This window comes from Ursus arctos, unplaced genomic scaffold (genome assembly GCF_023065955.2).
Source record: "Ursus arctos isolate Adak ecotype North America unplaced genomic scaffold, UrsArc2.0 scaffold_1, whole genome shotgun sequence".
Lineage (NCBI taxonomy): Eukaryota > Metazoa > Chordata > Mammalia > Carnivora > Ursidae > Ursus > Ursus arctos.
Window position 1 is genome coordinate 101,343,098 of NW_026622763.1, and position 10,989 is coordinate 101,354,086.

A 10,989-nucleotide genomic window follows, 5' to 3' on the forward strand; every position below is an offset into this window, starting at 1 on the left:
TTCCTTGGATGACTTTCAGGGTAGGGATGCTATTCCTTAAGGCACCTTCAGTTGCTAGTAACAGAAAGCCCTGGACCAATTTGCTGAAACAACTTGGAAACAAATCACCTCTCATCACAGGAAATCTAGTGGCTGGGTGGCTGCAGGTGTAGTTTGATCAAGCCTTTGCCCTACTTTTCTACAATCCCCATGGTTCCACTACTCTCTATGTGGGGCATTTTTTTTTTTTTTTTTTAGGCCAGGTGCCCTCATGGTTACAAGAGGCCCAACTAATGTGATCACGTACAAGAGCAGAGGAGAACTACCTCTTCTGAGTCTCCTAATGAGTAAGGAAACCTTCCAGAGTCTCTAGCAGAACTCACCTCGCTCTCATGACTCCATGGCCGGCCTTGTACGAAGGCCTGTGCCTGATCCAGTGACCCCTCCAGGAAATAGTTTAGATCATCAGGCACACCCCTGGAGCTGGACTGGGGCCAGACTGTCTCCCTGCTACACACCCTCCTCGCTATGGGTGCTCCAAATAGATGATTCCCATCACCCGCACACAAGTGCAGCAGAGGGTCTAGTGCAAAGGTGCTGGGGAGGGGCAATCCCTGGGCATCCCCAGGGAGCCTGGCGAAAGCACATTGCCCTGGAGCTCAGCCCATCCCTCCCTGTGTAGGAATTATTCATTCACTGCAGCAACTACAGGAATATTACTCATGGGGCAGGGGATGGATTTCTCGTGAGTGAGGTCTGAGGATTGACCTGGGAGTCGCCACAGGCAGGCATCCCCTCCAAGGGAATCTTGGGCTCATTTGGTGAAGAGACTCTTGGAAAGAGCAAATCATCCATGAGCCCTGATGGCAGGCAGCCTGTCCAAAAAAGAAGATGGCTCATCGTCATCGTGGACACGCTGTCCACCCCTCCCCAAGGCTCTGTGCTTCCTGAGAGCTTTGCCCCCGTCACCTCCTTGTTCGTGCATCAGTGCTGCTGGGCCAACCCCAACTGGAACTCAGGAGTCAGCACAGACCCCACAGGTTTGGGGCTCAGTCCCACAGAACTGCCCCCACTTCAGACGCCAGCAGCAAATGGGTCCCCAGGCCACCTGCACTTCTGCCTGGCCCCGTCAGGTTCACTAGAACGAGTCACAGAACTTAGGAGAACCTTGTACTCAGGACTACAGCTCAGTACAGAGGATACAAACGAACGGCCAGACGGGGAGGTACACAGGGCGAGGTCGGGAAGGGCCCCCAGGGCAGGAGCCTCTGTCCCCAGGAGCCTCTGTCCCCATGGAGTCGGGTGGCCACCCTCCCTACATGTGGATGTGTTCACCACCCAGAAGCTCCCTTAGTCTCCTGGTTCCAGAGTTTTTCCTGAAGTTCCACTGGGCAGGCGTGACTGATTAAATCATGGGCCTTCGTGATTACCTCAAGCTCGGGCCCCTTTCCATCCCCGGTCAGGCGGCCGGGCTGCAAGTTCCACAGGCCTGGTTTCTCTGCAGACCAGTCCCACCCCGAAGAAGCTCTCTAGCCACCTCATTCCCACGAACTCGGGTATGGTCAGAAGGGCCTCCGCACGAACAGCACAAGACACTCCAGCCACGGAAGTCCACGAGTTTCAGGAGCTCGGGGCCGGGAACCCGGGACAAAGGGCAAATGCGTCCTTGTCCTTATACCACAGGTGAGGACTGTTACTACCCCAGTTTACAGACGGAGGGACGAAGCACAGCGATCGGAAGTGGCTTGCCTTAGTCGCACAGCTCATCGCAGCAATAGCAGGAGGTGAACCCAGGCGTCCCCACTCCGCTCCTCAGAAGGGACCCCTGAGGACTGTCCACTTCAGAGGGCAGGGCGACAGCCCCCTGTTGGGAGAAGATTGTAATCGGATTCCGCAGTGTGCCAGTAAACCACCAGTTTACTGGGAAAAAACAAACCCCGGACTGGTAGCCGCTTTCCATGGTGTGAGCAATCCATGGTGGAGGCTGCTTCCCAGCTGCCGGCCTGGCCTCACCGAAAGCGGGGCGGGGAAGAGCAGCGCTCAGCGGGCCGGACAGCTGTCGGGGTTTGGGGGGCTCACCCGTCGTTCCCAGTGGGTCTGAGGGGATGGGGAAGCAGCCACTTCTGGGTCCGATTCCAACAGCAACACTCCAAGGCGGGCAGAAGCTTCCTGCTCTCATGTGACGGGACTTCTACTCCCACCCAAGGAGGAGCAGACAGCCAGTCATCTCCCTGTTTGAGGGGCAGAGCCTTGCTGGAGCCCTTCTCGCTGATGGGGGGCAGCCCGCCCGGGGCCCCAGCTTGTTCCTTAAGCTCTCTGCACACAGCGCCCTGTATTGTGCCCTAAGGCCACAGCTCCTGTTCTGACATTGGAAAGCCCCCAACGCCTGATCTCAGCCTATACTCACCCCAAGCCCCACCTCCACTCCTGGTTAAGTTTACCCTTCTAGAACCTGGGGATCTCGCATTCCTCGCAGCTCAGCTATGTAGTTCATCGTGGATGGTATTTAATCCAGCATTTCTGTGTTTGAAGGGTGTGTGTGCGCGTGAGTTTGTACAGGCTGGGATAACAGACTTCCCACTCACTGAGCCCACCCTGTTGTTTAGGGTGATTTTTATTATTTACTTATTTAATTCTTTCTTTCTTTCTTTTTTAGATTTCATTCACTTTATTTCTTTATTTAGAGAGAGCATGAGAGTGGGGACAGGGGCAGAGGGAGAGAGAGAAAATGTCAAGCAGACTCCCTGCTGAGCACAGAGCCCGAGGGGGAGGAGGACTCCATCCCATGACGCTGAGAACATGACTTTAGCCTAAATCAAGAGCCGGGCGCTTAACAGCCTGAGCCACCCAGGCGCTCCTTTAATTATTTCTTATATGTATTTTCTGATTTTGTTACAATAATCGGAATAGCTTCTGGGCCATTTGCTTTATTTCCTGTCAGCTTGTCCCCAGTGGACTTTCTTCTACATGTCTGTGCTCACCATACAGTGGATCTTGTCTGTGTTTCCCACCCAGCATCTATTTCCCTTCTTTTGGTCACAGCACCCCAAAATCCTTTGGGGACCCATTCCGCTACCACTTGCAGGCCTTCTGTGTCCGTAGGGATGACCCCACACCCCCACACCAGGCCTGACCAACCAGGATGTGGTCCCTGGGCTGTAGAGATGGCTTCAGAGATGGCTTCAGAGAAGGAGGAGGCCACAGGGCTCAGGCTGGAACTACACGACCAGCATCGCTGCAGGGGCCCAGGGCCACTGGCAGCCTGAGCAGAGACCACCTCTTCCTACAAATCTAGCATCAGCCAAGAGAGGGAGAGAGAAAAGATTGAATCTTGACATTGCCACTGAGCCCCTTCTGTAGGGAAGTTTTCCTTTAGACTTTACAGGTTTCTGTGAACCCAACAAATTCCTTTTTTATTATTATATTGAGCTTAAGCCAGTTTAGCTGGCTTTCCTCTGCTTTCAGCTGAGAGTGTTGGCAAATACACGCAGTGCACGTGCAATAATGTATCCTGCTTTTTAGAGGAAGAGTATTTAACGAGCATTTCCCCATGTGTCCAGGTAGGCTTTACAGAGCTGCATAAAAGTCCATAAACTGGGTTTACCCTGAAATGAGAACATTTATTTATTTAATAGGACAGTCATCATCCCCACAAGACAGGACTGGGAAAGAAATCAAAGGCAACTTTTTTTTTTAAAGATTTTATTTATTTACTTAGAGAGAGACAGCATAAATGGGAGGGGCAGAGGCAGAGGGAAAGAGAGAATCTCAAGCGGATTTCACGCTAAGCATGGAGCCCCGTGTGGGGCTTGATCCCGGGACCCTGAGATCATGACCTGAGCTGAAACCAAGAGTCGAATGCTTAACCAACTGTACCTCCCAGGTCCCCCCAGAGGCAACATTTTTGAGACTAATTTCCTCCTCTGAACACTACTGAATAAAGGTAAGAAACTTTTTTTTTTTTTTAAGATTTTATTTATTTATTTGACAGAGATAGAGACAGCCAGCGAGAGAGGGAACACAAGCAGGGGAGTGGGAGAGGAAGAAGCAGGCTCATAGCGGAGGAGCCTGATGTGGGGCCCGATCCCATAACGCCGGGATCACGCCCTGAGCCGAAGGCAGACGCTTAACCGCTGTGCCACCCAGGCGCCCCAAGGTAAGAAACTTTTGAACCAAATTAGGGGAAAAACTCTTAGATATATTTTCTCTTATATACGTGTGCATATACATATATATATATATATATTTCCTATAATAGAAGAGATATACGTTATGTTCTACACCAGTACTGTTTAATATTTATGTGTAAATAAATAATATTTTTGTCTCCAGATTTTAGTAATCCTCCCTGCTCTTTGACTTCAATCCCTCTTTATTCTACTTTATCTTTCCTTGGCGCCGATTTTTAAGGTAGGTGAGATTTAACAAGGGTAAGTGTAAAGTGCAACATACAGAATCAAAAGTTGAATTCCAATAGAAGGGGAGGACAAGGAGCTTGGCTTCAGTGCCTGTGAAGAATGCCTGATGGTCTTAGTGGGCCACAGGCTGTCCGTGAGGCAACATCAAGAACTTACTAACTAGAGGCAGGGCTGGGGGGTGGGGAGGGGGGCGGTGTGCGCTCTGGAGTCTGGCAGATGCCGTTGAACTTGCTATGCATTAGTTTCTCTAAGTCTTGGAGACTTCTCTAAGTCTTCTAAATTCCACTCAATACATTCCGTTACATCTCATTGGCCGGAAGCTCTTACCGAGCTGCAGGGAAGGCCGGGGGATGCATTCTTCTGGCTGAGCACATAGCCACCCTGAAACAAACTGGGATTCTGATACAAAAGAAGAAGGGCTACTAGCCTGAGCCACTAGCAGTCTTCTCCATGATTCTTTCACAAGGTACAAGTTCGTACCAACTGGTCCCTCCCACCCCAACAAACTTGGGTTTGCCCTGTGACCTCTGACATGGCAGCACACTACTCATGGGGAGAAGAAATACTTAATGAGCACTGAGCCTGGTGCTCGGGAGAAGTGACACCAACCGTCACCTACTGATGTGATGCGATTACGGTAGGCCTCTGTCTGCACTATCCAGTGTCCTTACCATGCTAGTCGGCCAACATTTTTAATATCCCACCCCAGATGTAAGAGGGCATTGGAGAGCTCACGTTCCGAAGCCAGAGAGAGTTCAAAACCCAGATTCAGGGCTTATTAATAGCGTGACTTTGAATGCGTCACTTATTCCTCTGAGGCTCGGCTTCCCTGTGTGTAAAATGGGTATAATAATAGATGTACACCTACCTAGAGACAACGGAGTAGTTGGAAGGATTAGATGCTTGGCTCCTTCTCCTGCCTGTGGTAAGTGGTCACTAACTGTTAGCTGAGGACCCCAGGGGAAGCACGGTTATAAGACTGCGCCCTTCCACTCCAGCCCCCTGCTCCACAAAGAGCACCAGTCGGCTTACCTGGGTCTGCACTTGTCCAAAGAATACTCAGGGGTTTACAGCTCTCTTGTTATTCTCTGCCCTTCCAGCCCAGTTGAGCAGGAAGAAGATGGAGATTGTCCATCTTGTGTCACAAGGAGTGCAGGGAGCAGAGCCCGCGATGTGCGGCTATGCCCGGCTGGCAGCCCCTCAGACACCTCACCCCCGGGTCCCACGCTGGCAGCCCCTTAGATGTCAGACACGGATCGGCATTCCCCCTCACCAGTCCTCAAGGGAGTGGCAGCCCTGATGACATCAAATGTTTGCTTGGCCACACCCTTAGTGTTCTCTTCCAAACACACTCGCTCAAAATGGAAAGATATTCCCCCAAAAAAAGGGGGGGTGCCTGGGCGGCTCAGTTAGTTAAGCTTCCGACTCTTGGTTTCAGCTCAGGTCCTGATCTCAGGCTCATGAGATTGAGCCCTGCTTGGGGCTCCGCACACTCAGCGCTGAGTCTGCTTGTCCCTCTGCCTCCCCCTCTGCTCCACCCCGGGCTCTCTCTTTCTCAAATAAATAAATACAATCTTTTAAAAAATGGAAAGATATTCCATGCTTATGGATTGGAAGAATTAATATCGTTAAAATGGGGGTGCCTGGCTGGCTCAGTCGGTAGAGCATGTGACTCTTGATCTTGGGGTCGTGAGTTCAAGCCCCACATGGGGCCTAGAGTTTACTAAAAAATGTCCACAAAATGAAGCATGAGAGACTACGGACTCTGAGAAACAAACTGAGGGCCTCAGAGGGGAGGGGGTGGGGGAATGGGATAGGCTGGTGTTAGGTAGTAAGGAGGGCACGTATTGCATGGTGCACTGGGTGTTATACGCAAGTAACGAATCATCGAACTTTACATCAGAAACCAGGGATGTACTGTATGGTGACTAATATAATAAAAAATATTATTATAAAAAAAAATGTCCACAAGGCCCAAAGCAATCTACAGATTCAATGTAATCCTTATCAAAATATCAACAGCGTTTTCCACAGAACTAGAGCCAGTAATAGTAAAATGTGAATGGAACCACAGAAGACCCGGACAGCCAGAGCAACCTTGAGAAAGAACAAAGCTGGAGACATCACAATCCCAGGTTTCAAGATATACGACAAAGCTGTAGTAATCAAAACAGTGTGGCTCTGGCAAGAAAACAGACACATAGATCGACGGAACAGAATAGAGATCCCAGAAATAAATCCACGCTTATATGGTCACTTAATCTACAACAAAGGAGGCAACAATATACAAAAGACAGTCTCTTTAAAAAATGGTGCTGGGAAAACTGGACAGCTACATGCAAAAGAATGAGATTGGGCCACTTTTTAACACAGTACACAAAAATAAACTCAAAATGGATGTGAAGACCTAAATGTGAGATCCTAAACCATAAAAATGCAAACACACTTTCTCATTCTTTGCAGTATGGATAGACCGAGAATTTTCCAGATCTTTACGTTCTAGTTCCCTTTAGCTTAATAATTCCATCTTTAAGTCATTTCCCTCCTTTCGAATTCTACTATACACAGAGGAGCCCAGCCACACCTTCAACATTTTGCTTAGAAATTGCTTCAATTTCTGCTCTTTCCGTGCTGCCGTAATGGTGCTCATGAGTGTCCTGGCAGACGCCCTCAAGAACATTAACGATGCTGAAAAGAGAGGCAAACGCCACGTTCTTATTAGGCCATGCTCCAAAGTCATTGTTTCTAACTATGATGATGGAGTGTGGTTGCATTGGCAAATTCGAAATCCTTGGTGATCACAGAGCTGGGGAACGTGTTGTGAACCCCAGGGGCAGGTTAAACAAGTACGGAGTGATGAGCCCCAGATTTGATGATGTGCAGCTCAAAGATCTAGAAAAACGGCAGGATAATCTGCTCCCGTCCCGCCAGTTTGGTTTCACTGCACTGACAACCCCAGCTGACATCATCGACCATGAAGAAGCACGATGAAAACACACAGGAGGGAAACGCCTGGGATTCTTTTTCTAGGGATGTAATACATACACTCAAATAAAATGCCTCCACGGAAAAAAAGAAAGAAATTGCTTCAATTTCTTCTGATTTCACTGCTCGCAAGTTCTACCTTCTGGAAAACACTAGAACACTAACGCAATTCGGCCAAGTTTTTTGCCACTTTATAACAAGGATCGCCTTTCCTCCCGTTTCCAATAATATGTTCCTTAAGGCCCTTAGCCTTCACTTATTTCTACTCACCACTGCTGGGAAACTGACTCAGCAGAAAGACTGGCCAAATCCAGGTCCTGAGTCACCAGTGTGGACAGAGAGGTGCCGGGGCTGGCTCCTTACAAGATTTATGATAAATCGCCATCTGTGCCATTTTTCCTGTGGGCACCAGCACCAGCACCTACACACACACCTCCACTTTTGCCCCAAAACATTTGCCTTTCTCTCCTTATGTACCTGCAAACTCGGCTATAAACTGTCCCGTGGGCGCCTGGGTGGCTCAGTTGGTTAAGCGTCTGCCTTTGGCTCAGGTCACGATCCCAGGGTCCTGGGATCGAAGCCTGCTTCCCCCTCTCCCCCATGCTTGTGCTCTCTCTCTCTCTCTCTCTCAAATAAATAAATAAAATCTTTAATTAATAAATAAATAAATTGTCCTGCGGACTCAGCCCAGTGGGACAGCCAGTGCAGAGGCTCAGGACCCTTGCTGCGCGAGTACCTATGACATCGCCAGCTGCCTACTGCCCCCTGTGACCTCACCACCTGAACAAGGTGAGCAGGGCTGTGGCCACTCCCTCAACCAGCACAAGTGACAGAGGGCCTACATGACCAGCAGAGCCTCGGGAGAGGCCAGAGCTGCCAGCCTCCCGACACATGGCGACGGCAGACCCGCAGACAGCCAGGCCCCCCTCCCCGCAGACGCCCTGGTGGCTAACGGTGCTGCAGCGTCATCTGAACAGCGGGATGTAGATCAGGCCTCCATCAAGTCGGCGACCTCCAAACCCACATCAGCATCCGGGGACGAGGACAAGCCTGAAGCATGCGATGGACCAGGGCAAGATCCGCACGTGACGGGGAGTCTTCAGACCTCCCAAGCTGACCCCCTGATGGGGGAGGCATCGCAGACGGCAGCAACCCCGGGCGGAGAAGGAGAATCAGCTCCAGCTTCCCCAAGGGCTCAGGTTCAGTTCCACAGGAACGGGGACGCTCAGCCCGTCGAGCGCACTGCAGACGTGGATGGTGGGCTCGGCAGTCAGGCCACCAGCACCACTGAAACTGCTGAGGAGGGACCTGAGGGTCCGGAGGCCTTGGACGTTGACACGGACAGGTCCCAGGGAGTGACAGAAGGGGCTTCGGAGGACCGCTCGGGAAACCTGCAGGCTCAGCAGTTCCCTCCGTCCCCAGGAGGCAGCGCCCCGCCCTCGCCTGGCCCCCAGGAGGTGGCCCTGGGGAGGAGGTCCCTAGACTCCAGGCTTTACGAGGCCGATGAGGAGAACACCTACATGCGCTCCATGACCAGCTTGCTGGGCGGAGGGGAGGGGACCATCAGCTCCCTGGCAGACGTCCTCGTGTGGTCAGAGACCACCACGGGCATGGCCACGGCCTTCCTGGCCTCCGGCCACAGCTCCGTCACTGACCTGCTGCACAGCACTGGCCCCAGCCTGCGTTCCGTCTCCAGCATCCTGGGGAGCACCTTCTCCTCTGGGCCAATGGCAGGGACTAGCTCGGCTCTGCGCTCCATCACCCACATGCTGGAGAGGGTGGAGCAGAGGACCGTAGAGGGCGTCCGCTCGGCCGTGCGCTACCTGACCAGCCACCTTCTCCCCGGCCAGGCCCATGATGGCCCAAATTCTGACTAGACCCCACGGACAGAGCCCCGAAGGACCGGCTCAGCAGCTTCTGAGAGCCGTGGGACCCTCACGCCTGCTCCCTTGCCCACTCCTGCCCTGGCTGGCTCTCCCCAGATCGGGCAATAAAGCACTGGCGAGCGTTTATTTTCTAAGAGCAGAAGGGTGTCCCCTGAGGGCTTCTCAGGTTGTCCCGTTGTGGGGGGGGCAGCTGGGGGCTGGGGACTGAAGTCCAGAAAGAGAAGAGCCTGGCAAGGGGGCCGGGCATGGGGTCCTCAAACTTGCAAACATTGACCCTGCCTGGATCTCCAACCAAGTAAGTGGGCTCCTGAGGAAGTGAGACCTGACCCTTCCCCAGGCCCTGCTGACGTAGCAGGCTGGGGGGGCCCTGCTGGCGTAGCAGGGCTGGGACGTGATTGATGTCACCTGCCCGGCCCCCAGAGGCAGTGCCTTTGCCACCCCTGCCGTGCAGGGGGCTCCCATGAGGAAGCGGGATGCCAGGCCCCAAGGGGACACAGAGACAGACCAGGTGTGTCTAGCCCTCTTCTCAAGGAGCTGCCACTTTCTGTCGGTGAGACGTGAACTGTCCTCATCGTGAAAGCAAAACCTTCGGAGGAGGAAGACTGTCCGTTCAGATGCCGGTAATCGGGGTCTTCCAGAAGATCAACGGAGTCAGACGGGAAAAGAGAGGAGCGGTGGCGTCCCCCCACAGAGGGGACAGGAACAGCAACTGAGGCAGGCCGGAGGCGCGCTTAGTTGGGGAGGGCGGAGGGCAGCTCCACCTGACCTGAGCCCAGAGCAGAGGACAGGTGATGACGATGCCAGGGTAGACCCCAAACGCGGTCCACAAACAATTTTTGAACCAGGTAAATGCCACCGTCTGGCAGGCACGGCCTGAGAGAGACTGCCAAGGTGAAGGAGATCGGAAGGGACGAAACCAAACTCCAACCAGATTGGCTGAAGGGATTAGCCGAAAAGCCCAGTGGCCAAGTGGGCGTGGCTGGACCTGGGCTCAGCCTTGTCCTCAGGGCTCTGTCTCTCCAGCTCTGCCCTTCCCGCCCTCCTCCTGGCGCCGTTCCCAGGCGGCTCAGCCACCTTCCTGGAAAGACAGAGGCCCTTGTTCTCACCAGCTCTGGTAGGTTTGGCCCCCTTGCTCTCTGTCCTTCACCAGTCACTAAGGCTTTGGAAATGGAATACCTCGTTACCTGGCCTGGGCCTCACACCTACCGGGGGGGGGGGGGGGGGAGGGCAGGGCACTAGGGTCAGCCCAGCAGTGGGGGTTCCCACAGGAAGAGCTGCTGGACCAACACCGTTTTGCCAGTTAAAGCGTTGTACAACTTGGGGGCCGGGCTGCCTGGAATCCTGCTCTCCCTCCCACTAACTGAGTGTGTAACTTTCATCTCCCTGTGCCTCAGTTTCCTTATCCGTAAAATGTCAATAATAGCGGTACCTACGGCCTCGGGCTGCTCCGAGGGCAACATGAGTTAATGAGTCAAGTTCATAGAACACTGCCTGGCACGCAGTTGAGAGCTCTGTGTTAGCTGTCGCCGTGATTATGACAGAGGCTTCTGTGCAGCAAGGGCTGACTTTCCCTACTTGCTCCAGCCTTCCTCTTTGCTGTGGAATAAACAGTCATGTCGTCAAATACCCCCATGAACACATCTTCTCTGTAGGTGGGACCCGCTGCCCCAGGCATCCAGGTGCCAGTGCACCCGGGGAGAAGGTCGGGCCTGCACCCTGGG

At 52.8% G+C, this 10,989-nt stretch overlaps 1 protein-coding gene and 1 pseudogene across 1 annotated transcript; both read left to right on the forward strand.

Moving 5' to 3' along the window:
• The first annotated feature begins 7,033 nt into the window (after nt 1-7,033).
• On the forward strand, nt 7,034-7,427 carry LOC123000672 (40S ribosomal protein S15a-like; annotated as a pseudogene).
• Nucleotides 7,428-8,224: 797 nt separating this feature from the next.
• Nucleotides 8,225-9,259, forward strand: TEX44 (testis expressed 44). Its single transcript, XM_026491710.3, has one exon. It carries the CDS (start codon nt 8,225-8,227, stop codon nt 9,257-9,259), a length of 1,035 nt encoding a protein of 344 aa, XP_026347495.2.
• The last annotated feature ends 1,730 nt before the right edge of the window (nt 9,260-10,989 follow it).

Coding starts and splice junctions, on each gene's coding strand:
- TEX44 (XM_026491710.3), top strand. CDS start 8,225: ATGACCAGCAGAGCCTCGGGAGAGGCCAGAGCTGCCAGCCTCCCGACA.